The 26,079-nt window shown below is 40.9% G+C and overlaps 4 protein-coding genes, 1 long non-coding RNA gene and 1 pseudogene across 5 annotated transcripts; 1 reads left to right on the top strand and 5 right to left on the bottom strand.

Annotated features, from left to right (window-relative positions):
- The first annotated feature begins 555 nt into the window (after positions 1-555).
- LOC114435913 (uncharacterized) lies at positions 556-3,434 on the top strand. The gene is made up of 6 exons (XR_003670663.1): positions 556-592; positions 870-1,086; positions 1,172-1,879; positions 2,227-2,347; positions 2,596-2,812; positions 2,898-3,434. It is a non-coding gene; the product is annotated as an uncharacterized LOC114435913 (long non-coding RNA).
- A 5,996-nt stretch (positions 3,435-9,430) lies between these two features.
- LOC114435904 (complement C1q tumor necrosis factor-related protein 3-like) lies at positions 9,431-11,133 on the bottom strand. The gene is made up of 3 exons (XM_028405871.1): positions 10,897-11,133; positions 10,680-10,808; positions 9,431-10,019 (listed from the first exon to the last, which is right to left on the bottom strand). The coding sequence occupies exons 1-3, from the start codon at positions 11,111-11,113 to the stop codon at positions 9,745-9,747; spliced, it is 621 nt and encodes a 206-aa protein (XP_028261672.1). The 5' UTR covers positions 11,114-11,133; the 3' UTR covers positions 9,431-9,744.
- A 239-nt stretch (positions 11,134-11,372) lies between these two features.
- Positions 11,373-12,415, bottom strand: LOC114435909 (complement C1q-like protein 4). Its single transcript, XM_028405877.1, has 3 exons — positions 12,126-12,415; positions 11,933-12,051; positions 11,373-11,653 (listed from the first exon to the last, which is right to left on the bottom strand). Exons 1-3 carry the CDS (start codon positions 12,356-12,358, stop codon positions 11,373-11,375), a joined length of 633 nt encoding a protein of 210 aa, XP_028261678.1. The 5' UTR covers positions 12,359-12,415.
- A 6,574-nt stretch (positions 12,416-18,989) lies between these two features.
- LOC114435899 (cerebellin-1-like) lies at positions 18,990-20,432 on the bottom strand (annotated as a pseudogene).
- A 775-nt stretch (positions 20,433-21,207) lies between these two features.
- Positions 21,208-22,565, bottom strand: LOC114435895 (cerebellin-1-like). Its single transcript, XM_028405863.1, has 3 exons — positions 22,256-22,565; positions 22,010-22,141; positions 21,208-21,928 (listed from the first exon to the last, which is right to left on the bottom strand). Exons 1-3 carry the CDS (start codon positions 22,500-22,502, stop codon positions 21,648-21,650), a joined length of 660 nt encoding a protein of 219 aa, XP_028261664.1. The 5' UTR covers positions 22,503-22,565; the 3' UTR covers positions 21,208-21,647.
- A 2,232-nt stretch (positions 22,566-24,797) lies between these two features.
- Positions 24,798-25,937, bottom strand: LOC114435431 (cerebellin-1-like). Its single transcript, XM_028405103.1, has 3 exons — positions 25,609-25,937; positions 25,395-25,523; positions 24,798-25,069 (listed from the first exon to the last, which is right to left on the bottom strand). Exons 1-3 carry the CDS (start codon positions 25,934-25,936, stop codon positions 24,798-24,800), a joined length of 729 nt encoding a protein of 242 aa, XP_028260904.1. The 5' UTR covers position 25,937.
- Positions 25,938-26,079: the final 142 nt, after the last annotated feature.

The following is a 26,079-nucleotide window of genomic DNA, read 5'->3' as shown; positions in this document are numbered from 1 at the left end:
GTAACAGCATCTAATCCTCTGTTTGTCAGCATAGACAGTACATGACTGTGGACGAAGCTTCTGTGATGAAATTGTCACGACGTTGACATCATCATAGTCCACCCAAAGTCCTGTGAGTCCACACTGGCCTGTCCCCCAAGGCTCCTAATAACATTTAAAAATGTGCAATCATAAGTCCTAATATCATCAGGACAAGCCAGTCATTTTCACTTACTCACTTTTGGAGCCAGCCCCTAGAGGCTGTAGGGTGAACTGCACTTTTTAACGCTTCCACATGCTCCATGTCTCAGCTCCAAAGGCTGCTGCTGATTGGTTGTTTTGCGGCCCCTCCACTTTGACACCTGCTTCTCTGTCTGTGTTGATGCCACAAGTCTCACCCACATTGACAGTGCATGACTGGATCTTATCCCATTAAACATTAAACATAAAAAGGGGAACTTTTTTAGTGGCGTATGCTAATGTTTAGATATGATCATAGACATATAAGGTAAAAAGGTATTTTGCAGTACTTTGATTAGCTGCTGAGACACCAGGAAACATTTTAACTTCACTTCAAGAGCACAGACTGCACAGAGCAGACCGACCAGAGCAGGTGAGGATACATCTTTACAGCTAAACTATTAAACGCTGCTGTCACATTTCTCTCATTTATTTGTTTTGCTGCTGATGTAATTAAGTGAAACTGTTTTTTAGGACTGTTTTAATGCTTCAATTCACACCCTTGATAATTTATTCATATTCTGTGTGCCTTTGAAAAAGACAAAAATGCTAATTTATCAGAATCGTGGTGCATATACTATATATGTTCATGCAATTTTTTTTGAAATCATGAATGAATGCTCTGAAATTGTTGCTGTTCTTCTCTCTAGACAGGATGAAGGTTGTCCTCCTCATCACTCTTATCTGCACTCTCACTCTTGTGCATGTGTGTGAGGGTCAAAGACCCAACACATACAATGCAGTGCAACCAACCCCTAACCGGTTTCCATGTGAGCTGAACAGAAATTACAGTGCTTACAAAGTATTTGCTCAGAGACACATCCTCCCGCCAGGCTTTGACACAACGTCGAGTGCTGCCTGGCAAAGGTGAGTTAAACAGTGACGTGAAATAGCATTGATAAAAATAATGTTTTATTTTAATAACACTGGACAATAATCTCACTCTCTTCAGGTACTTGGAAAAAATGGAGCTCTGCAACCCAGATGTGCCTGCCACTACCCGGTCCTTCATCACTAGGAGTGTCGAGCAGATCTGTAATGGTGGCCGCCGCGTGCTTGGTAATGCTGGTAATCTCTGCAGCAGCGATGAACCCATGCAGGTGTACGTCCTCAATACCAACACATGCGTAGTGAGAGAAATATCTGCATATGTGATTGTGGCTTGTGACAGAATTGACACACGGATTCGCCCACGGTGTCTTCCTGTTCATTTTGAAACATACACCTATGAGCGGCCATACGCAGATAGTCCAACCTGCTCGCTTTGACCTCTGATACCTGTGTCCAACAGGGTCACATGGCTGAGGCTGCAGGATGTTCTTTCTGTTGTTCAGGTTCAGATGATCATGGATAAAAGAACATTTCTTCCAGATTTCTTACTTTTTTTCATCTTTGCAGCATTAAAGGAGTTTAATTAATGATATATTGATGCAAACATACAAAGTTTGAAGCTTTTTGTTTTGCTTTGTCAAATAAAACGCATTCATTCATCTTCTTTATGTTCATTTTTTTTTTAATGTACATTTTCACATGAGGTCTACGGTCTGGACAGGCGGTGCTTGAAAGGCCTGTGCTTCTGAAATGCTCCCAGGAGGACTTGAAGTCGCTCTGAGGATCAAACAAAAATACGGCACAGCCTGAAGGCAACAAAATACACCCGGTAGGACCCTCTGGCTTCAGCCTCATGCAGCCTCTTTATGAACACATATGACCCACGTCTTCTTGTTTGTGACGAGAGACACTATGTTTGCTAGATGGTTCGTCAGTGTTAGTGCAACGTGCATTCACAGTGCAACACTGGAACACTGTTATAGCACTTTGACAGCTGCTCCGCTCTCTATTTTAGTGAAAAAGTCTCACCCACATTGACCCTGCATGGCGGCTTGGTGCTGCAGCAGGCCAAAAAGGGGAACTTCTTTATTTACAGACTGAGTGACTCTAAGCTATGCTAATGCATAGATATGATCATTCGATCATAGTCATATAAGGTAAAATGGTGTTTTGCAGTACTTTGATTGGCTGCTGCTGAGACACAGTGACACCGGTTGTTCTTAAATATCTGAAACATCAGGAAACATTTTAACTTCACTTCAAGAGCACAGACTGCACAGAGACGGGACCAGAGCAGGTGAGGATACATCTTTACAGCTAAACTATTGAGAGCTTTGTCACATTTCTCTCATTTGTTTTGCTGCTGATGTAATTAAATAAGAACATTTATTAAGGACTGTTTTAATGCTTCAATGTGTGAACAGCAACAGCTTAGTTGCAAAAATGCTGATTTATCAGAATCATGGTGCATATACTGTACACGTTTGTGGAATTTTTTGAAATCATGAATGAATGCTCTGAAATTGTTGCTGTTCTTCTCTCTAGACAGGATGAACGGTGTCCTCCTCATCACTCTTATCTGCACTCTCACTCTTGTGCATGTGTGTGAGGGTCAAAGACCCAACACATACAACGCAGTGCAACCAGCCCGTAATCAGCGTCCATGCCAGCCGAACAGAGATAACAATGCTTACAAAATTTTTAGAGAGAGACACATCCTCCCGCCAGGCTTTGACACAACATCGAGTGCTGCCTGGCAAAGGTGAGTTAAACAGTGACGTGAAATAGCATTGATAAAAGTAATGTTTTATTTTAATAACACTGGACAATAATCTCACTCTCTTCAGGTACTTGGAAAAAATGAAGCTCTGCAACCCAGATGTGCCTGCTACTACCCGGTCCTTCATCACTAGGGGTGATTATGCCCAGCAGATCTGTAATGGTGGCCGCCACGTGCATGATAATCTCTGCAGCAGTGAAACACGCATGCAGGTGTACGTCCTCAATACCAACACATGCGTAGTAAGAGAAATATCTGCATATGTGATTGTGGCTTGTGACAGAATTGACACACGGATTCGCCCACGGTGTCTTCCTGTTCATTTTGAAACATACACCTATGAGCGGCCATACGGAGATAGTCCAACCTGCTCGCTTTGACCTCTGATACCTGTGTCCAACAGTGTCACATGGCTGAGGCTGCAGGATGTTCTTTCTGTTGTTCAGGTTCAGATGATCATGGATAAAAGAACATTTCTTCCAGATTTCATACTTTTTTTAGCTTTGCAACATTTAAGGAGTTTAATTAATGATATAATGATGCAAACATACAAAGTTTGAAGCTTTTTGTTTTGCTTTGTCAAATAAAACGCCACATTCATTCATCTTCTTTATGTTCATTCATTCATTCTCATGACGACGTTATCTCAGCTGCGTGGTGGAGGCCGTTCTGTGAAGTGTCCTTTGACCGTTAGTGACATTTGAAAAAGAAAGTCAGACACATGGTGCTTCATAGTAATGAGACAGTCTCTGATAATTATAGTAAGTGTACTTGAAGGCAGCATGTGATGTTTGAGGTCACCTGGTTATTCAGCAGCCAAATGTTTAAGAAGAGAGAGCTGCACGACCAGTGGAGTGCTATTTACATAATGACATAACACTGCTAACATGATGTGAGGTCAGCAAGAAAACCACCTTCAGTGCATCCATGCTTTGTAACAAAGACACAACAGTGAATTAAAAAACAGCAACTGAAGTAAGATGAAACACGCTGGCTGTAAATTCACCTGCACTGTTTAAGATACCTTAAACACAGCTTGGTCATTTTTTTTTAATTTTCATGTTTACATGAGGTCTACGGTCTGGACAGGCGGTGCTTGAAAGGCCTGTGCTTCTGAAATGCTCCCAGGAGGACTTGAAGTCGCTCTGAGGATCAAACAAAAATACGGCACAGCCTGAAGGCAACAAAATACACCCGGTAGGACCCTGTGGCTTCAGCCTCATGCAGCCTCTTTATGAACACATATGACCCACGTCTTCTTGTTTGTGACGAGAGACACTATGTTTGCTAGATGGTTCGTCAGTGTTAGTGCAACGTGCATTCACAGTGCAACACTGCAACACTGTTGTAGCACTTTGACAGCTGCTCTCTGTTTTAGTGAAAAAGTCTCACCCACATTGACCCTGCATGGCGGCTTGGTGCTGCAGCGGGCCAAAAAGGGGAACTTCTTTATTTACAGACTGAGTGACTCTAAGCTATGCTAATGTAGAGATATGATCATTCGATCATAGTCATATAAGGTAAAATGGTGTTTTGCAGTACTTTGATTGGCTGCTGCTGAGACACAGTAACACCGGTTGTTCTTAAATATCTGAGACATCAGGAAACATTTTAACTTCACTTCAAGAGCACAGACTTCACAGAGACGGGCCGACCAGAGCAGGTGAGGATACATCTTTACAGCTAAACTATTAAACGCTGCTGTCACATTTCTCTCATTTGTTTTGCTGCTGATGTAATTAAATGAGAATGTTTTTAAGGACTGTGTTGATGCTTCAATATACCCCTTGATAATTTATTCATATTCTGTGTGCCTTTAAAAACGATACAAATGCTAATTTATCAGAATCGTGGTGCATATACTATATATGTTTTTGAAATCATGAATGAATGCTCTGAAAATGTTGCTGTTCTTCTCTCTAGACAGGATGAAGGTTGTCCTCCTCATCACTCTTATCTGCACTCTCACTCTTGTGCATGTGTGTGAGGGTCAACACCCAACACAAACAACAACCAGCGTCCATGTCAGATGGAAAATAATGAGGATGCCTACGACAGATTTGTTCACAGACACATCCTCTCGGAAACATTTGACACAACATTGAGTGCTGCCTGGCAACAGTGAGTTAAAAAGTGACGTGAAATACCATTAATAAAAATAATGTTTTATTTTAATAACACTGGACAATAATCTCACTCTCTTCAGGTACTTGAGAAAAAAGGGTCTCTGCAACAGAAATGTGCCCACCCAGTCCTTCATCACCAGGGCTGATCACAGTCGTGTTGTGCAGATCTGTGATGGTGGTGGCCGCCGCCTGCGCGGCAAACTCTGCATCAGCACTTCATGCATTCGCGTGTATGATCTCAATGATCCCATCACATGCCAAGTGACACCAAGAGATGTACATGTGATTGTGGCTTGTGATATAGTTGGCAACCAGTGTCTTCCTGTTCATTATGAAAGAAACAACAATCAGCTGCCAGTCATGAAGGCTGAAGTCTGCAAGCTCAACCACTGATACCTATGTCCAACAGTGTCACATGGCTGAGGCTGCAGGATGTTCTTTCTGTTGTTCAGGTTCAGATGATCATGGATGAAAGAACATTTCTTCCAGTTTTCATACTTTTTTCAGCAACTATCTGCGCTTCCTGTGGTGGAAAGACGGGGATATGAGCACACAGCCTCAGGAATATCGAATGCGGGTGCATCTTTTCGGTGCAGTGTCATCCCCTGGTTGTGCAAACTATGGGTTAAAATACCTAGCAAAGGAAAACAGTCAGTCACATTCAACAGGATCTCAGTTCATTACAAGGGACTTTTATGTGGATGACGGAGTCACAAGTACAGATGCAGTACAGAAGGCCATTCATTTAGCACAAGAAGCATAATCCATAAATTTGTGTCAAACAACCATGCTGTCCTACAAAGCATACCCCCTTCAGAGTGTGCAAGAGACAACAAGATGAAAGACCTGAACTTCAGTGACATACCACAGGAAAGAGCATTAGGTATTCACTGGTGCATGGAGAAGGACAGTTTCAGTTTTGATAACATCGTGAAAGACTAGTCAGAGACACGTAGAGGTATTTTCTCCACTGTTGCCTCTATATACGATCCTCTTGGCTTCCTCGCACCATATGTTCTCACTGGGAAGAGGATCCTTCAGGAAATGTGCCGCCAAGGCACTGGCTGGGACGAACCCCTGCCAGAGTCACTGAAGCCATGGTGGGAGAGCTGGAGACATGACTTTGCCAACCTAGAGAAGATAAACATACCAAGATGTTACCTACCTGCTGACTTTGGAAATGTCACAGTTGCACCACTTTTCGGATGCAAGTATCAGTGGATACGGTCAGTGCTCTTATCTAAGAGTCAAAAATCAAAGAGGAGAGACTCACTGTTTTCTAGTAATAGGAAAGGCTTGTGTTTCTCCCACGAAACTGACTTCTGCAGTGCTGCAGTAGTTTCTGTCACCGTCAGCAACATGCTCAGAGAGGAGCTTGGCTATGCTGTTGAAAAGCAATGCTTCTGGACAGACTCAAAGGTAGTCTTAGGCTACATAAACAATGATGCACGGCGCTTTCACACCTTTGTTGCCAACCAAGTCCATAAGATCCGTCGCATCACAGGCCCACAGCAATGGTTTTATGTCCATACAGAGGAGAATCCAGCAGACATTGCATCTCGGGGAAAAACTGTAAGTGGATTAATTACATCTAACTGGTTCACGGGTCCTACTTTCCTCTGGGTAAAAGAAGTATCTACACCAGATGACGTTGTAGAAGGCACAGAAAGGCACAGACGTTGAAAACGGAAACCATAAATGAAGTGTCTTGTTGACCGTCTTTCCAAGTTCTCTTCATGGTCCCAAGCCACAAAAGCGGTAGCCTGCCTTCTGCGATGTGCTAAGAAAATCAAATCAGATTCCCCTGCTACAGTAAATGAACAAGAAAGTGCTGAACGTGTCATTATCCGAGATCTGCAAAGGCAAACATATGAGACAGAAATCAAATCGCTAAACAAAGGGAGTCAACTACCACATCACAATAAATTGCACCACCTTGATGTTTTTGTAGACACAGATGGCATTCTCAAGGTGGGAGGTAGACTTCGCTGTTCATCTCTCGCTGACTCGTTCAAGCACCCAACTGTTATTCCCAAAGAGCATTATGTGACACTATTGATAATAGCTCATAACCATGAAAAGACAAAGCATCAGGGAAAGGGCTTCACCATGAATGGAATCAGCCACAACCACATTGAGATGTTAGAGGACATGACTACGGATGCTTTTATCAACAGCCTGCGATGCTTCATTGCTATCCGAGGTGCAGTTCATCAAATCCAGTGCGATCAAGGCACTAACTTTGTAGGTGCAAAGAATGAATTCACAGCAGCACTACAAGAGCTTGATACACAGAGACTCAACACATTTCTCTCACAAAAGCAGTGTGACTTTGTTATGAATGCACCTCATTCCAGTCATGCAGGTGGTGTGTGGGAACGTCAGATAAAAACTATCAGGAGTGTTCTGAATTCCACCCTGTCACTTGCCCACAACAGACTAAATGATGCTTCACTACGGACCCTATTCTACAAAGCCATGGCCATAGTCAACAGTCGACCCCTCACTGTAGATAACTTAAACAGTCCCGATAGTTTAGAACCACTCACCCCCAATCATTTGATCCAAATGAAATCCAGCACTACACTGCCTCCACCTGGAACATTTCCCAAAGAGGACTTATATGGAACAAAAAGATGGCGTCGTGTGCAGTTTCTAGCACAGCAGTTCTGGAGTCACTGGAAGAAGGAATATCTTCACAACATCAGCACCAGATAATGCTGGCATTCTCCGAGAAGAAATCTACAAGTGGGTGATATTGTGATGGACTCAGATGAACTGTTGCCCAGAGGTGAATGGAGACTTGCAAGGGTCTTGGAGACTGTTAGTGGGAAGGATGGACTTGTAAGGCAAGTGAAAATCTCAATAGTAGATAAAAGACTGAACAAAAAGGGCGAGCGCCATGGTAAACTCTCCATCTTGGAGCGCCCTGTGCAGAAGTTAATCCTGTTGTTAGAAGCTTGTTAAGCTAAAAACTCTGCAGGGATATTGCCATTTCTATTCTAAAATTATTTGTAGTTCACTCAGTACACATAATTTTGGTGAGTGTAAATAACCCCATTTATATTTTGCCTTCTTACGAAGATAGCACTGTTAATTATTATTCTGTTATCTTTACAGCATGTTTGCATCTTGGTTTTAGCTTATATTGTCTTATATTTTATTTTAAATACGAGCACTTTAATTTTGAAAGGGTTTTCACTGCAATCATGGAGTTCCACTAATAACAAAAAACAGTACTGTGACGGCAACAAACGGTAAAGACAGAGTATCAAAAACGGAATGTTTCATGTATTAGCAACCCTCCGAAGAGGCACAAGGTTCATATTTGCTGGTATTGTCTGTGTCTTAAGTTAAACTTTGATTGTTTAGTTAAGTTAGCATTCGCTAAATATCAGCTGTGGTTAAGCTATGTATATGCAGTAAGACTGTGAGGAAAGTAGCTAACGTATTATATATTGTTCTTTTGTGTTTGTAACCAGCTCTTATGTTGGTTTTGGGATTTTCATTAAACCCTGAGATCATCAGTTCAAGTGTGAGACCATCTTTCGGTTCGATATGCTACATTAGGAGCACCAGTGCAAAAAGTTAGTCTAGAGCCCTTATGACTGTGTGTCCTCAGTATTCTGGGCCAAAGTCAGGCCACAGAACAGCAGCATCAAAACTGAATCTTGATCTGGTGCTGCTTGGTCTCTGAAAGTCTGACCAGTAATGACGATTTCGGCTGATATAGCCCTGATGTCGTTTAATTATCTCTTTTTCATTAACTGCACTGATGTTACATGGTTTGTCATCTTGTTGAGACTGATGTGTTTTGATGACACTCTGTACACTTTCAGTGTTACTTGGATCACACCGGCTCTGATTTAGTTAAAAACATAAAGACACGTCAAGAATAGAGCCGTTGACTTGTGTCCATGGGTCATGGCCATCAGCTGGCTGTTTTTGTAGAAATATAGTCTGGTTTCTACTCCAGCATTAAAGAATGAAGTAATACAAACCTGCAAGTTGATTTATAAAATACACCTTTAAAAAAATGTTACTATGTACTTTCATTATTAAGATGAACATCCTGCAGCAGTTGATGGGGAAATGCTGATGTTAAATAGCATTGTATGAACCGAAGTCTGTGAGTGGTGTTTTATTATCTGCTGCATTCTTTATGCCATTTTTGTGTCTGACTTCCTGCGTGCTCTGTGTGTTGGGTGCAGATTGATGGACAGCTGAACTCCCTCTGGATGCAGAGATGAAGAATGTGATGCAAGCGGAGTGACAACCAGACCAGTATCAACAAATGACTTCCAACACGTCATGCAGTAAGTGCACCTGTGAGTGACTGCTGTCAGTTTGACTATTACAACTTGTGCAACACGTTATAATGATGTTTGTCTATAACACATTTATAAGACTTTAGTAAATGATAAATTTATTTTGAAGAAAACATTGGATTATTAAGGAATGAATACACTTGAAGTAAGTTGTGCATCATTTGGGAATGTTTAGTAGAACATCTCATCTCAGGCAATTGTGCAAATATCTTTGAACGAGTGTTGTTTTTCTATTCTGTGAACACCATAATACTAATACTACTAATAGATCTGTTGAAGTTTAAAACCTGTCCAATGATTTACTGACATATTTACTGTTATAAAAAAATAAAGAAATTCATGGACTGTAAGATTTATAAATTTACTAAGATACTGATAATGTGTTTTACTAGTAAATAGTAATAATGATCTGTAAAAATCACAGTAGTAATAGTACATTTATATATGTGTTAAAAAGTGATCAAATGAGCAGAAACCCGCTGAAGGTGGTAGGGTGAGGTCCTCCCCAAACATATGTATTTGCAGCCATCCGCACAAACACCTGGTCTCCTCTCTTCAGCTGCAGGAAGGCTGCGTTGCCTCCATTATCAGCTGTGTCATATTTTGATGGGTGGTCAGCGGTCTCCACTATGATCTCACTGTTCTTCATGAGTAATAGACGTGCCCAGTATTCGTGCCCAGCATGATAAAAGAAGGTGAAGTAGTAAGTGCCTGTGACAGGTGCAGTGAAGATACCTGTGGGAACAACATTTTAACCATCACAGCAGAACTTGCATATACCTGATTTCAGCACGATGTACATCTTTTTGCATCTTAATATATAAGTAATATGCAAGTAAATATATATATATATATATATATATATATATATATATATATATATATATATATATATATATATATATATATATATATATATATATATATATATATATATATATACTATTAAAGGTGAAAAGTACGGATCAATTGTTTACTAATGTTTTGCATTCGTTCGGTCATAAGGATAGAAATGTTGCTATCATTCTGAACCAGTGGTGGAGAGGAGGACACTGAACAAACTCTAATCTATCATGGACAACCCTGATCACCCTGTCCTCCCTGTACTGGACAGACAGCCTTTTCCAAAAGTTGTCACACAGATCGCTACAGGAAATCTTTCCTGTCTCATGCCATAAGACTGTATAACCACTCAGCTCTGTGCCAGGGACTGACTGATGTAACTGACAGATTTTGCACAAGGTTTAGGTTTTTAACTTTCAAATTGCACACTGTTGTTTCTGAACCCGTTTATCTCTACTGCTGATGTATTTTTATAGTTTACTGAGTGCCTGTATATTGCTGCTGCTGCTGTCTCATGACATGAGGACATTAGGATTTCAAAAGTGTACTTACCTGTGTTCTGATTGTAGGCATTGCCAATATTTGTTATCACTGTTCCATAGACGAGAGTTTTGTCTGTGTTGAAGGGTCCGATGGCTCCACTGGTTGATGTTTTGGCACTGAATACTACCTTGGTTGAGACTAAACGAATGAAAACATCGTCATCACATGATTTTGTAAATTATGTACTCTGTCATTTTGTACACAAGTGTTCAAAAGAAAAGTTTACATTGATTCTTCAGCGCAAGGATCTGGTTCTCACTGTCCATCAGTCTGGTCTCGCTGTTCATCAGTCTGTTCTCTGTGGCTGCTAGTTGTTCTTTCATAGCACCAACGTTTTTCAGTAACTCAAACATAACAGTAGAGCATGACTGTGTCTCCTCAGTATTCTGGGCCAAAGTCAGGGCACAGAACAGCAGCATCAAAACTGAAATGTTAACATTCATCTTGATCCAGTGCTGTCAAGTCTGACCAGTAATGACGATGTAGGCTTTTGTAGCCTTGATGTTGTTTAGTTATCTGTTTATTATTAACTGTAAAGTTGCTTCACTGTCTATCGTCTTGTTGAAACAGATGTGTACACGTTCAGTGTCATGGTCATCTATTACATTTTGTAATGTATTCAAATTCTGTTAAAACACAGTACTAGTAGTACATTTATATCTGTTCAGAATGTGATCACATGAGCAGCTTCAGTGCTGTTTGTCAATCATAATCAAGAAGAAACCCACTGAAGGAGGTGCCGTAACCTTCTCCCCAAACATGGGTGCTTGCTCTCAGACGCACAAACACCAGGTCTCCTCTCTGCAGCTGCAGGAATACTGCGTTGCCTCCATTATCAGCCTCATCGTCTGCTGTCCGATGGTCAGAGCTGTCCAAAATAATCTTGCTGTTCTTGATGAGTGATAAATGTGACCACTGTTCTCCTCCAGCATGATAGAAGAAGGTGAAGTAGTAGGTGCCTGTGACAGGTGCAGTGAAGATACCTGTGGGAACAACACTTTATTCAAACAGCTGACTCAGCAGAACAGTATAAAGTTCTAATTTCTAAGCTCTCTGCTTTAAACAGTCAAGTCTGTGTCTATTGCCATGGATAGTCAGTAGTTCTGATCATACAGTTGAAAGATATAGTGGTGTAAATTCTGTTGCAGTGTCTGTGTGTGTCAGGTCAGGAGGCAGCACGCTAATTTGAACCACTGAACAATCATTAGTTAGGAGTATTAACACAGACTGCAGAGATAAAATAGAAGCACTGCTGTCCTTACCTGTGTCCAGATTGTAGGCGTTGCCCACATTTGTTATCACTTTTCCATAGACCAGAATTGTGTCTTTGCTGTAGGGTCCAATGGCTGCACTTGCATTGGTTTTTGCACTCAATACCACCCTGGGTGCCACTAAGTGAAAGGAAACATCATCATCATCAACATGTGATGTATTTTCTGACGGTCATTTTTGTACAGGAGTTTCCATTTACCTTTTTTCAGTTTAAGCATGTGGTTCTCACAGTTCTTCAGTCTGGTCTTCATGTCTTCCTGGTTTTCTTTCATAACGTCAAAGTCTTTCATTAACTGACACATGTCAGGATGGCACGACTGTGCCTGACTGTCTTCACTTTCATAGGTACCGTTAGTATACTGGGCCAAAGTCAGGCCACAAAATAGCAACGTGAAAAATGCGACATAAAAATTCATCTTGAATCAGCGCTGCTCGCTCTCTGAAGGTCTGACCAATAATGACATTTTAGGCTTTTGTAGCCTTGATGTTATATTATTATATATTTGTTATATGTTATATATTATTATATTTATTATTAACAGCATGGTTGACACATTGTTTGTCAAGTTGCAAAATGGATTTATTTGACCGTGACACAGTATTGCTTGACCTCCTCTGTGCATTTTAGTTGTTCGTGTAACTGTTAAAGCTGACATCAAACCATTATAACAAGAACAACAACTTTATATCAAATCAAATTTAGTTATTACTAGATAGTCACGTTTTTATTCAGAGAAGGGTAAACCTCATTGATTAGGGGTCATGTATCTCCACACTCATTCTAGTGCAGGGGTGGGCAATTATTTTTTTGCGAAGTGTTTGCTGGCTACACAAAATGTGTTGTCATAGGTTTTTCTGCCTGCCCCCCTGGCCTGTTTTGAGTAGGATCATGAAAATTGGCACACATATGTAGAAAGAAACACAAAAAAAGTCTCTTGGACCCCCCCCCCCCCCCTCCAAACCCAACAGGAAGTCCGCCATCTTGAATTTTGTGGTCATTTTTGGCAATTTGTGACCCTGTTACGAAACTTTTCACGCCTCGCATTTTTCATCCAATTGAGCTGAAATTCACAGTGTCCACTCAGGATACCATTGGGAATAGACGCATTCCAAAACTCTTTCAAAAGTATTAAGGTGTGGTGGGGGGGGCGTGGCCTCAAAGTTGACCATTCGCCATTACAAAGAAACACTATTTTCTGCAGTGCCACCAACATACTTCATGCAATGTGGACAAAATCTTACAGTACTGCTATGGACCCGAGTTTGAACATATATATATGCTAATATGATGACATGGTCATGAGAAATGAGAGGAGCGAAGAGCATAGGACAGGAGAGTATATACATAGGACAGGAAACTGTGATGACCCCGCGGATCGCAAGGTGCGCGATGGCCCACAATGCTGCTTGCAGCTTTAATTAGGGCCCGAGCACCGAATGGTGCAAAAGCCCTATTGAAATCCTTAGGATTATTATTAGGGCCCGAGCACCGAATGGTGCAAGTCAAAATCTTTAATTTTGTGGTAATTTTTGGTGATTTGTGACCCTCCTACAAAACTTTTCATGCCTCGCATACTTCATCCAATTGAGCTGAAATTCACTGTGTGCCCTCAGGACAGCATGGGGAATAGACTCCATTCCAAAACTCTTTCAAAAGTGTTACGGTGTGGCAGGGGCATGGCCTCAAAGTTGCCCATTCGCCATTACAAAGGAACTCACTGTATTTTCTGCAGTACCACCAACATACTTCATCCAATGTGGACAATATCTTATAGTACTGCTATGGACCCGAGTCTGAACAGATATATATGCTAATAGGTCATAGCGCCACCTACGGGCAACAGGAACTATGTCTTGTAAATGTGTGATTGTTGTACGTCTCTGGAAATGAGAGCACAGAAGAGTATAGGAGACGAGAGCATAGGAGAGGGGATTACATTAACCATGCGGATCGCAAGGTCTGTGAGGGCCCGCAATGCTGCTTGCAGCTTTAATTTATTTTTGCCATTAAAATATGCTATTTACATCCCGCTCTGTAAGCACCGACGGGACCTTCGGCAGCTTTGCGCACGAGTGGACGCAGAGTGCTGTGGGTCCCTCTGCTCTGCCTGCAGCTGAACCTGCTGCGTGAAGCTACAGAGAGACTGAGCGGCTGTGAGTGTTTTGAGGCGGGGGAGGAGCTCGCGGTCGCTGCTTGTCGAGGACAGTAGCTGACTGCAGAATGATTTCACGTCAGTCTTCAAAAGTCACCAGAGAGTAAAAAAAAGTTTGAAAAGCCGCCAAATGCCGGATTTTTTTCCTGAATTGTCCCACCCCTAGTACACACAGTATCTAGGGCACACAAGTCGCCCAGCGTACGCACAGTTGATAAAACGTACACACATCATAAATGTTGTTTGTAAGACACACACTTACACACTGGCTGTGTTCGAAATCCCACACTCACTCCCTACTTCCCATATGGGGAGTTCAGTGTAGGGCACCAAATAGTGACCTCATTGTGAAAGCATTTTTGGACATTTCGGACTCTACCTCCCTCATTTTCTGTTGCCGTTAATGACGTCAATGCTGTCGGAAATTAAACGAGTCGATCTCTGCTGGCTAAACAAACTCTGTTGTTAGCAGTTATAATTTGGATCGGATGGACCCTACTTTTCAAGATGCAATGTGGGATACATTGAGGGCCCTATATGGGGTCTATAATTTCTCACTAAGAATTCGGACAGCACTACAAAATGGTGGAGGCCCTATATCGTTATTAAGGAGGCCAAGGTCATAACAGAGTGAATCTAAACAACCTTCCAGCCTCAGAAGGCACAAGGACTGTAAGACATGTACATTTTGCAGTTTCAAGCATTTATTATTGGTTTAATGTCTAAAGCTCAACATGTTTGTGTTAACTCTTATTGACACTGAACAAGTTTAGAACAAAGGTTTTATTTTGTGTTGGTTCTTCAGTTCAGTGATCTGGTTGTCTCTCTCTCCTGTAGTCTGGTCTCACTGAGATTCAGTCCACTCCACAGTGTTGGTTAATGCATACATATTTGTTATGGATTGCACCAGTTAGTGAAGTAGTATTGTACCCAAACCACCTATCAAAGATTAGCAAGCTCTGTATAATTAACCACTCTTCCAAAATCTCTTTCTACTTTTGAAGATACCACTTCACATGCTGTTAAAGATTTATAAGAGTCTCATCAGATCTATTTAATGATTAGGTGCAATTAAAACAATGTGCTTTCCAAAGCCTTAAAGCAAAATTAGTTGTGCATCATGTTTGAGTGACCAAAAAACCACTGAATATAGTTGAGTAATCAGATCCCCAAACATGTGCACCTGCAACCAAAAGCACGTACACTTAGTCTCCTCTCTGAAGCTCCAGGAACACTGCGTTTCCTCCGTTATCAGCTGTGTCATACCATGAATAGTGCTCCTGGGCCTCAACTATGATGTCACCATTCTTGTAGAGAAGCAGCTTGACTTTATTTTCTCCTCCAGCATGAAAGAAGAAGCTAAAATAATAAACACCTGCAACAGGTGCTGCAAAGATACCTGAGGAGGAGTAGTGTGGTTAGTTTACATTTTCAAACTTTAAAGTCTTAGTGTACGCGAAAGTGAACATGTGAATCTGACCTGTTAAATTACTGTAGGCACCACCGACGTTAACAATCACTCTTCTGTAGATTAAAATTTTGTTTTGAAGGGTCCAACAGGAACGTTTCCTGCTCCCAGTGCTGCACTGAATATCACCTCATTTGCTCCTGGAAACAGAAAATGATTGCAGAGATTGTATTTTGTTTTGCCCCAGTAAATTGTGTGCATTTCACCACTTGACAAGTTTATCAAGTCTTCTTCTTACAGTATCGGTAGCATTTAAATGATATTGGCCAAAACTGAAGCCAGAGCCGAGCAAAAAGAGACCAAAAATGTACAAATTCATCTTGAGGTTGAGTTAGCTCTGATTGATATGAGCTTTCTGCCTGCTTCTCAGATGTTTTGTTGTGTTACAGTTACCTGTTAAATGTTTTCCTTGTGCCATGATATTGTCCAAGTTAATTTTTATCACTGGATTAGATATAAGACACAGAAGAGATGTCCCATCAGTGCAAAAAACATTTAATATTTTACAGCGCTCAGTTATTTCATACCAGAAGTGTCAACTGTGAGTGTGTTTTTACATTTCTGCTGTAAGAAGCTATAAAGACTTAAAAATGTTATTTAGAAAATGATGTAATGAATTATTATCAATTAAATGGAGGCAAGCCGCCCCCAAGCATCATTAAAAAGTTATAATACAAAAAGGTATAGTACTAATAAATAATCTGCACGCTCTTGTACGTGTGTGTGTGTGTGTGTGGGTCAGAGACACAACACAAACAACAACCAGGGTCCATCTCAGACGGTAAATAACGAGAATGCCTACAACACATTTGTTCACAGACACATCCACTCGGTAACATTTGACACAAAGTCAAACACTGCCTGGCAACAGTGAGTTAAACAGTGACGTGAAATGCCATTGATAAAAATAATGTTTTATTTCATTAACGCTGGACAATAATCTCACTCTTCAGGTACTTGGAAAAAATGAAGCTCTCCAACAGAAATATGCCCACCCAGTCCTTCATCACTATGGCTGATCAGAGACGCATCGTGCAGATCTGTGATGGTGAAGGCCGCCGCCTGTGCGGTAATCTCTGCATCAGCACTTCACGCATGCAGGTGTACGATCTCAATGATCCCATCACATGCAGTGACACCAAGAGAAGTATATGTGATTGTGGCTTGTGATATAGTTGGCAACCAGTGTCTTCCTGTTCATTATGAAAGAAACGACAATCAGCAGCCAAACATGAACGCTGAAGTCTGCAAGCTCAACCGCTGATACCTGTGTCCAACAGGGTCACATGGCTGAGGCTGCAGGATGTTCTTTCTGTTGTTCAGGGTCAGATGATCATGGATGAAAGAACATTTTTTCCAGATTTTATACTTTTTTCAGCTTTGCAGCATTAAAGGAGTTCAATTAATGGTATAATGATGCAAACTTTTTGTTTTGCTTTGTCAAATAAAATGTCACATTCATTCATCTTCTTTATGTTCATTCATTCATTCTCATGACGACGTTATCTCAGCTGCGTGGTGCAGGCCGTTCTGTGAAGTGTCCTTTGACTGTTAGTGACATTTGAAAAAGAAAGTCAGACACATGGTGCTTCATAGTAACGAGAAAGTCTCTGATAATTATAGTAAGTGTACTTGAAGGCAGCATGTGAAGTTCGAGGTCACCTGGTTATTCAGCAGCCAATTGTTTAGGAGAAGAATTCCTCATTGTCTCCAGCTGAGCAGCGAGAAGACAAAGTGAATATTTTTTTGAACATGAAAGCAAATAATTTACGGTTGTTGTTGGCATGTAAAGAGAATATTAGGTAATGTAGAATCAGAAAAGCCTCTCTTTTAATGTCACATCAAGATCAGCTCACCTTAGCTTTTAGCTGTGCAGATGAGATGTTCCCACCACTTGGTGGGACTGTTGGACTTTGAAAGAAAAAGAGCTGATGTGTCCCTTATGTAACCCAGCAAAATTTCACAATAATAATAATGAAGGGGATTCCTGTTCTTTTTGTTTTGTTGTAGTATCATTTTTTTGTCAGTAGGGGGTAGTTAGCCACTGCAAAGAGGTGGGGACAGCCTCGGGCTTAAAGGAAATAAACAGCAGAGGAAGAGTACGGTGAAGGAGATGCGTAGCAAGTTCAAGATGAGAAGTAGAAGCTATGGAGTTGAAATTTAATATGAAGACTGAGAATAATAGTTGTTGTGAAGTGTGATCTTCATGTTACGCCTTTCTGAAGGACTTCGAAGGAGGCCATCGTCCAGTCAAGACTGCCAAAGACTCTCTCACAACCTAACACTCAGATAAGCACAGCAAAGAACAAAAACACACTACACGGGTGGATGGACAATGTCTTTAATCTTTATTTTGTTCCCAGAATTTTATTTTAATCCTTGTTTCTTTTAAATACTTCTCAGCGTAGACGTCGCTAGCCCTATTTTAGGGGGGCTTCAGCCTCCCTAAAATAATCCAAAGCCCCCCTATAATTTGCGGCAATATTTTATTTATTATTATTATCTTGATTATTTCGGAGTTGACCACGTCGTATACGACATGAGAGCATGTCTTACAAAGTCGCTCATACATTAGGAAAGTAATAGCTAGAGACGTTCTGTTTCTTTCCTCGAAAAGAGGACACTTCAGGCATGTCTGTGTGATGTAGACCGGCTGTATTATTCTACGGGCAAGTCAGTGTCCAATCGGACCATCGAGCGATATCACAAGGGGCTAAAATATCCAATTGTAGAGCCTTGTGCCTCTGACGTGATGTATCAAAGATGTCTTCTGAAGACAAGAGAAGTATCTCCACTAACTAGCTGAGTCGTCTACACATCTGAAAAGCGGCTCTGAACGCAATAATAGACGCGTAGCGGACTGTTATCTCAGCCGGAAGGTGCATTGTTCTGCATACCCCTGTTATACACTGTTATTCACTGTTATTTCTTACTGGAAACTTTTATTTGACTTATTAGCGGTGCTATGTTTTGTTACGCTAACCCGGAAGTTACGTCGAAGACGTTCCGGATGAACAGGGGAGCTCGCTCTCAGACGCTCACAGTAAACAGCGCTTCTTTCATGTAGCGCAGCTTCATTTTTCAACTTTTGCCACACAACTATTGCAGGGACAAAAGAGACATTTACAGCGCGATTATTTCTGAAAGAATAAGAAAAGATAATAGACTGAGATGCTGTTTCAGAGTAACTGATGTGTAGACGACTCAGCTAGTTAGTTAGAAGATTTTTCCACAGATGAACAGCTGGATTGATGGGTGCAATATTCACACACCACACTATACAATAAATTACTTATTTGTTCTTTTGATGCACTATGTACAGTTTTCTACAAACCACTTCTACCTCCACTCATCTGTGCAGTAATTGTTAATCTGTAAACTGTTTTTTGATTGTATTGCATTGTGTTGGTGATTAGCCCCCCCCTATCTGTCAACCCTAGTGACGTCCATGCTTCTCAGCCTGAGTTGACTTGTGAAGGAAAAGACTATTGAACTGAACACACTAGTTGTACACTGGTTGAACTGATGCATTATTTTTGAATCTTATGTTTTTTCTCATTTTCCTACTCCTACTTCAGAAGAACCTTAGTGGAGTTATATTGCCTTGCAGTATAGCAAGGGAAGTGTTATATTTAGTTTATAAAGAAATTCATGGATTCATACATTTACTGTCCACGTAAAAAAAACAGATAATGTGTTTTAGTAATAATAATCTGTAAAAATCACAGTAGTAATAGTACATTTCTTTATGTTAAAAGTGATGAAATGAACAGAAAACCGCTGAAGGTCGTACAGTAACTTCCATAAACATGTGTTTTTGCTTCCAGGCGCACAAACACCTGGTCTCCTCTCTGCAGCTGCAGGAATGCTGTGTTGCCTCCATTATCAGCCCCGTCATTTACGGTCTGATGGTCAGAGCTGTCCACCATAATCTGGTTATTCTTCATGAGGTCTAGTTTTGCTCTCTGTTGTCCTCCAGCATGATAGAAGAAGGTGAAGTAGTACGTGCCTGCAACAGGTGCAGTGAAGATACCTGTGGGAACAACACTTTATTCAAAGAGCTGACTCAGCAGTACATTTATGTGTTTTAGCTCTTTCTTTTAAATCTATACGTCTTTCTGTCAAACGTGTAGGATCAAAAACATTTATTATAAAATATATCACAATACATGGGGGGGCACAAATATCGGTTGCTAGTTTGAGACCCCTGGTCTAAATACTGTCTAGAAACCAGCCAGCAGGAAAATGTAACTGCAGTAGTTTTTCTTTGAGGCTAAGTCAGTGCGTTACTGTGAAACAGGAAATGGGCGTCCTATATCAGGCAGTAATGGACATCCTGATGCCAATCATGACCAAGTATTCAACCAGACCATGACTGGTTATTTGTACATAAAACAGGTTAAAGAACCTGTGTGCTGATTGTAGGCGTTGCCCTCATTTGTTATCACTCTTCTATAGACCAGAGTTGTGTCTATGTTGTAGAGTCCGATGGCTCCAACTGGTGATGTTGTGGCACCGAATACTACCTTGGTGGCAACTGGTTAAAAGAAAATGATCTCGTTCATTTAGTCACTCACCATCATGTGTTACATAAATATTGAAACAGGAAGGTTTCAGTTTACGTTTATTCCTCAGTGCGAGGATCTGGGTCTCGCTGTCCTTCAGTCTGGTCTCGCTGTCCTTCAGTCTGGTCTCCATGGCTCCCAGCTTCTATTTCATAGCACCAAACTCTTTCAGTAACTCACACATATCAGGTGAGCATGTCTGCATTTCACTGATGCCTTCTGTGTCCACAGCATTGGTAACATCCTGGGCCAAAGTCAGGCCACAAAACAGTAACATGAAAAATGAAATGTTAAAATTCATCTTCTTGCTCTCTGAAAGTCTGACTGATAATGAGGCATGAAGCCTTTTGTAGCCCAGTTATTGTTTAAAGTGTTAAATTATTAACAGTTCATATATAGCTTTATTGTCTTTTATTAACAAGTTTATTGAATCAGATCAGAACAATCGAGGCGTGCCAGGACTTTAGCCTTGATGTCTAGAGATTAGTGTTACCTTTGAAGATGGCTGAGTCACCTTGTCCCCAAACAACCTCCAACAATCCCCAACTGAACATGTACACACAGTATCTAGGGCACACAAGTCACCCAGTGTACGCACAGTTGATAAAACGTACACGCATCATAAATGTTGTTTGTAAGACACACACTTACTTACACACTGGCTGTGTTCGAAATCCCTCACTCACTCCCTACTTCCCATATGGGGAGTTTAGTGTAGGGCACCATATAGTGACCTCATTGTGAAAGCATTTTTGGACATTTTGGACTCTACCTCCCTCATTTTCTGTTGCCATTAATGATGTCAATGCTGTCGGAAATTAAACGAGTCAATCTCTGCCGGCTAAACAAACTCTGTTGTTAGCAGTTATAATTTGGATCGGATGGACCCTACTTTTCAAGATGCAATGTGGGATACATTGAGGGCCCTATATGGGGTCTATAATTTCTCACTAAAAATTCGGACAGCACTACAAAATGGTGGAGGCCCTATATCGTTATTAAGGAGGCCAAGGTCATAACAGAGTGAATCTAAACAACCTTCCAACCTCAGAAGGAACAAGGACTGTAAGACATGTACATTTTGCAGTTTCAAGCATTTATTATTGGTTTAATGTCTAAAGCTCAACATGTTTGTGTTAACTCTTATTGACACTGATAGTTAGAACAAGTTTAGAACAAAGGTTTCATTTTGCGTTGGTTCTTCAGTTCAGTGATCTGGTTCTCTCTCTCTCCTGTAGTCTGGTCTCGCTGAGATTCAGTCCACTCCACAGTGTTGGTTAATGCATAAATTTTTTTATGGATGCACCAGTTAGTGAAGTAGTATTGTACCCAAACCACCTATCAAAGATTAGCAAGCTCTGTATAATTAACCACTTGGGTGAAAAATTTCTTTCTACTTTCAAAGATACCACTTCACATGCTGTCAAAGATTTCTAAGAGTCTCATCAGATCTATTTAATGATTAGGTGCAATTAAAACAATGTGCTTTCCAAAGCCTTAAAGCAAAATTAGTTGTGCATCACGTTTGAGTGACCAAAAAACCACTGAATGTAGTTGAGTAATCAGATCCCCAAACATGTGCACCTGCAACCAAAAGCACGTACACTTGGTCTCCTCTCTGAAGCTCCAGGAACACTGCGTTTCCTCCGTTATCAGCTGTGTCATACCACGAATAGTTCTCCTGGGCCTCAACTATGATGTCACCATTCTTGTAGAGAAGCAGCTTGACTTTATTTTCTCCTCCAGCATGAAAGAAGAAGCTAAAATAATAAACACCTGCAACAGGTGCTGCAAAGATACCTGAGGAGGAGTAGTGTGGTTAATCTACATATTCAAACTTTAAAGTCTTAGTGTACGCGAAAGTGAACATGTGAATCTGACCTGTGAAATTACTGTAGGCACCACCGACGTTAACAATCACTCTTCTGTAGATTAAAATTGTGTCTGTCTTGAAGGGTCCAACAGGAACGTTTCCTGCTCCCAGTGCTGCACTGAATATCACCTCATTTGCTCCTGGAAACAGAAAATGATTGCAGAGATTGTATTTTGTTTTGCCCCAGTAAATTGTGTGCATTTCACCACTTGACAAGTTTATCAAGTCTTCTTCTTACAATATTTCATCTTTACCTTTGTGCTGCAGGTCCAGAATCTGGTTGTCAATTGTTTGGCACTGGGTTTCACACTGCTCCAGTCGTCTTTCGCTGTTCTCCAGCCTGGTTTCCACATGTCTGAGTGTTTCTTCCATGGCACCAAATCTAATCAGCAGATTGAAGGTGTCACAAAAGCCTAGCAGATTATCAGTAGCATTTAAATGATATTGGCCAAAACTGAAGCCAGAGCCGAGCAAAAAGAGACCAAAAATGTAAAAATTCATCTTGAGGTTGAGTTAGCTCTGATTGATATGAGCTTTCTGCCTGCTTCTCAGATGTTTTGTTGTGTTACAGTTACCTGTTAAATGTTTTCCTTGTGCCATGATATTGTCCAAGTTAATTTTTATCACTGGGTTAGATATAAGACACAGAAGAGATGTCCCATCAGTGCAAAAAACATTTAATATTTTACAGCGCTCAGTTATTTCATACCAGAAGTGTCAACTGTGAGTGTGTTTTTACATTTCTGCTGTAAGAAGCTATAAAGACTTAAAAATGTTATTTTAAAATGATGTAATGAATTATCATCAATTAAATAGAGGCAAGCCGCCCCCAAGCATCATTAAAAAGTTATAATACAAAAAGGTATAGTACTAATAAATAATCTGCACGCTCTTGTACGTGTGGGTCAGAGACACAACACAAACAACAACCAGGGTCCATCTCAGACGGTAAATAACGAGAATGCCTACAACACATTTGTTCACAGACACATCCACTCGGTAACATTTGACACAAAGTCAAACACTGCCTGGCAACAGTGAGTTAAACAGTGACGTGAAATGCCATTGATAAAAATAATGTTTTATTTCATTAACGCTGGACAATAATCTCACTCTTCAGGTACTTGGAAAAAATGAAGCTCTCCAACAGAAATATGCCCACCCAGTCCTTCATCACTATGGCTGATCAGAGACGCATCGTGCAGATCTGTAATGGTGAAGGCCGCCGCCTGCGTGGTAATCTCTGCATCAGCACTTCACGCATGCAGGTGTATGATCTCAATGATCCCATCACATGCAGTGACACCAAAAGATGTATATGTGATTGTGGCTTGTGATATAGTTGGCAACCAGTGTCTTCCTGTTCATTATGAAAGAAACGACAATCAGCAGCCAAACATGAACGCTGAAGTCTGCAAGCTCAACCGCTGATACCTGTGTCCAACAGGGTCACATGGCTGAGGCTGCAGGATGTTCTTTCTGTTGTTCAGGTTCAGATGATCATGGATGAAAGAACATTTCTTCCATATTTCATACTTTTTTCAGCTTTGCAGCACTAAAGGAGTTTAATTAATGGTATAATGATGCAAACATGCAAAGTTTGAAGCTTTTTGTTTTGCTTTGTCAAATAAAACGCCACATTCATTCATCTTCTTTATGTTCATTCATTCATTCTCATGACGACGTTATCTCAGCTGCGTGGTGGAGGCCATTCTGTGAAGTGTCCTTTGACCGTTAGTGACATTTGAAAAAGAAAGTCAGACACATGGTGCTTCATGGTAACGAGAAAGTCTCTGATAATTATAGTAAGTGTAGTTGAAGGCAGCATGTGAAGTTCGAGGTCACCTGGTTATTCAGCAGCCAATTGTTTAGGAGAAGAATTCCTCATTGTCTCCAGCTGAGCAGCAAGAAGACAAAGTTTAACATGAAAGCAAATAATTTACGGTTGTTGTTTGCATGTAAAGAGAATATTAGGTAATGTAGAATCAAAAAAGCCTCTCTTTTAATGTCACATCAAGATCAGCTCACCTTAGCTTGTAGCCCTGCAGATGAGATGTTCCCACCACTTGGTGGGACTGTTGGACTTTGAAAGAAAAAGAGCTGATGTGTCCCTTATGTAACCCAGCAAAATTTCACAATAATAATAATGAAGGGGATTCCTGTTCTTTTTGTTTTGTTGTAGTAGCATTTTTTGTCAGTAGGGGGTAGTGAGCCACTGCAAAGAGGTGGGGACAGCCTCGGGCTTAAAGGAAATAAAAAGCAGAGGAAGAGTACGGTGAAGGAGATGTGTAGCAAGTTCAAGATGAGAAGTAGAAGCTATGGAGTTGAAATTTAATATGAAGACTGAGAATAATAGCTGTTGTGAAGTGTGATCTTCGTATTACGCCTTTCTGAAGGACTTCGAAGGCCATCTGGAGGCCATCGTCCAGTCAAGACTGCCAAAGACTCTCTCACAACCTAACACTCAGATAAGCACAGCAAAGAACAAAAACACACTACACGGGTGGAAGAACAATGTCTTTAATCTTTATTTTGTTCCCAGAATTTTATTTTAATCCTTGTTTCTTTTAAATACTTCATAGCCTGAGTTGGCTTGTGAAGGAAAAGACTATTGAACTGAACACACTAGTTGTACACTGGTTGAACTGATGCATTATTTTTGAATCAGAGAAACCAGTGATTTTTTTATTCACACATTCATACATTTACTGTCCACTTAAAAACAGATAATGTGTTTTAGGAATATAATCTGTAAAATCACAGTAGTAACAGTACATTTATTTATGTTAAAAGTGATCAAATGAGCAGAAAACCACTGAAGGTGGTAGCGTGATGTCCATAAACATGTGTATTAGCTTCCATGCGCGTGAACACCTGGTCTCCTCTCTGAAGCTGCAGGAATGCTGCGTTGCCTCCATTATCAGCTGCGTCACTTACGGTCTGATGGTCAGAGCTGTACACCATCATCTGGCTATTCTTCATGAGGTCTAGTTTTGACTTGTGTTGTCCTCCAGCATGATAGAAGAAGGTGAAGTAGTAAGTGCCTGCGACAGGTGCAGTGAAGATACCTGTGGGAACAACACTTTATTCAAAGAGCTGACTCAGCAGTACATTTATGTGTGTTTTTGGCCCTCAATGAAGTCTTTGACTGAATTATTGGTGGTTGGTCACAAAAACAAGTACAAGACAGTGTCTGGAAAATGTAATTGCAGTAGTTTCTATTTGAGGCTAAGTCAGTGTGTTACTGTGAAACAGTTCTGCAGGAAATAGGCGTCCTATATCAGGCAGTAATGGACACCCTGCAGCCAATCATGACCAAGTATTCAACCAGACCATGACTGGTTATTTGTAAATAAAACATATTAAAGAAAAAGTCAGTACTACTGTACTTACCTGTGTGCTGATTGTAGGCGTTGCCCTCATTTGTTATCACGGCTCCATAGACCAGAGTTGTGTCTGTGTTGAAGGGTCCGATGTCTACACCTGTTGCTGTTTTGGCACTGAATACTACCTTGGTGGAGACTAATTAATAGAAAATGATCTTGTTCATTTAGTCACTCACCATCATTTGTTACAAAAATATTGAAACAGAAAGGTTTCAGTTTACGTTTATTCTTCAGTGCGAGGATCTGGGTCTCACTGTCCTTCAGTCTGGTCTCACTGTCCTTCAGTCTGGTCTCACTGTCCTTCAGCCTGGTCTCGCTGTCCTTCATTCTGGTCTCGCTGTCCTTCAGTCTGGTCTCGCTGTCCTTCAGTCTGGTCTCCATGGCTCCCAGCTTCTCTTTCATAGCACCAAACTCTTTCAGAAACTCACACATATCAGGTGAGCATGTCTGCTTTTCACTGATGTCTTCTGTGTCCACAGCATTGGTAACATCCTGGGCCAAAGTCAGGCCACAAAACAGTAACATGAAAAATGAAATGTTAAAGTTCATCTTGCTTACTCTCTGAAAGTCTGACTGATAATGAGGCATGAAGCCTTTTGTAGCCCAGTTGTTGTTTAAACTGTTAAATTATTAACAGTTCATTTATAGCTTTATTGTGTTTTTCAAATTTTTAGCAAATTTTTTCATAACAA

The sequence above is a fragment of the Parambassis ranga genome, chromosome 5, assembly GCF_900634625.1.
Source record: "Parambassis ranga chromosome 5, fParRan2.1, whole genome shotgun sequence".
Lineage (NCBI taxonomy): Eukaryota > Metazoa > Chordata > Actinopteri > Ambassidae > Parambassis > Parambassis ranga.
This window is presented reverse-complemented; position numbering and strand designations above follow the sequence as displayed.

Excerpts from the sequence above, each read along its gene's own strand:
- LOC114435904 (XM_028405871.1), bottom strand. The coding sequence starts at position 11,113 with ATGAATGTTAACATTTCAGTTTTGATGCTGCTGTTCTGTGCCCTGACT. Across the intron at positions 10,809-10,896 it reads CCTTGCGCTGAAGAATCAAT|TCTCAACCAAGGTAGTATTC; the intron begins GTAAACTTTTCT and ends TCATTCGTTTAG. Across the intron at positions 10,020-10,679 it reads TGCCTACAATCAGAACACAG|GTATCTTCACTGCACCTGTC; the intron begins GTAAGTACACTT and ends TTGTTCCCACAG.
- LOC114435909 (XM_028405877.1), bottom strand. The coding sequence starts at position 12,358 with ATGAATTTTTATGTCGCATTTTTCACGTTGCTATTTTGTGGCCTGACT. Across the intron at positions 12,052-12,125 it reads AAAGGTAAATGGAAACTCCT|GGTGGTATTGAGTGCAAAAA; the intron begins GTACAAAAATGA and ends AGTGGCACCCAG. Across the intron at positions 11,654-11,932 it reads CGCCTACAATCTGGACACAG|GTATCTTCACTGCACCTGTC; the intron begins GTAAGGACAGCA and ends TTGTTCCCACAG.
- LOC114435895 (XM_028405863.1), bottom strand. The coding sequence starts at position 22,502 with ATGAATTTTTACATTTTTGGTCTCTTTTTGCTCGGCTCTGGCTTCAGT. Across the intron at positions 22,142-22,255 it reads TCTGGACCTGCAGCACAAAG|GAGCAAATGAGGTGATATTC; the intron begins GTAAAGATGAAA and ends TTCTGTTTCCAG. Across the intron at positions 21,929-22,009 it reads TGCCTACAGTAATTTCACAG|GTATCTTTGCAGCACCTGTT; the intron begins GTCAGATTCACA and ends ACTCCTCCTCAG.
- LOC114435431 (XM_028405103.1), bottom strand. The coding sequence starts at position 25,936 with ATGAACTTTAACATTTCATTTTTCATGTTACTGTTTTGTGGCCTGACT. Across the intron at positions 25,524-25,608 it reads CCTCGCACTGAAGAATAAAC|TCTCCACCAAGGTAGTATTC; the intron begins GTAAACTGAAAC and ends TCTATTAATTAG. Across the intron at positions 25,070-25,394 it reads CGCCTACAATCAGCACACAG|GTATCTTCACTGCACCTGTC; the intron begins GTAAGTACAGTA and ends TTGTTCCCACAG.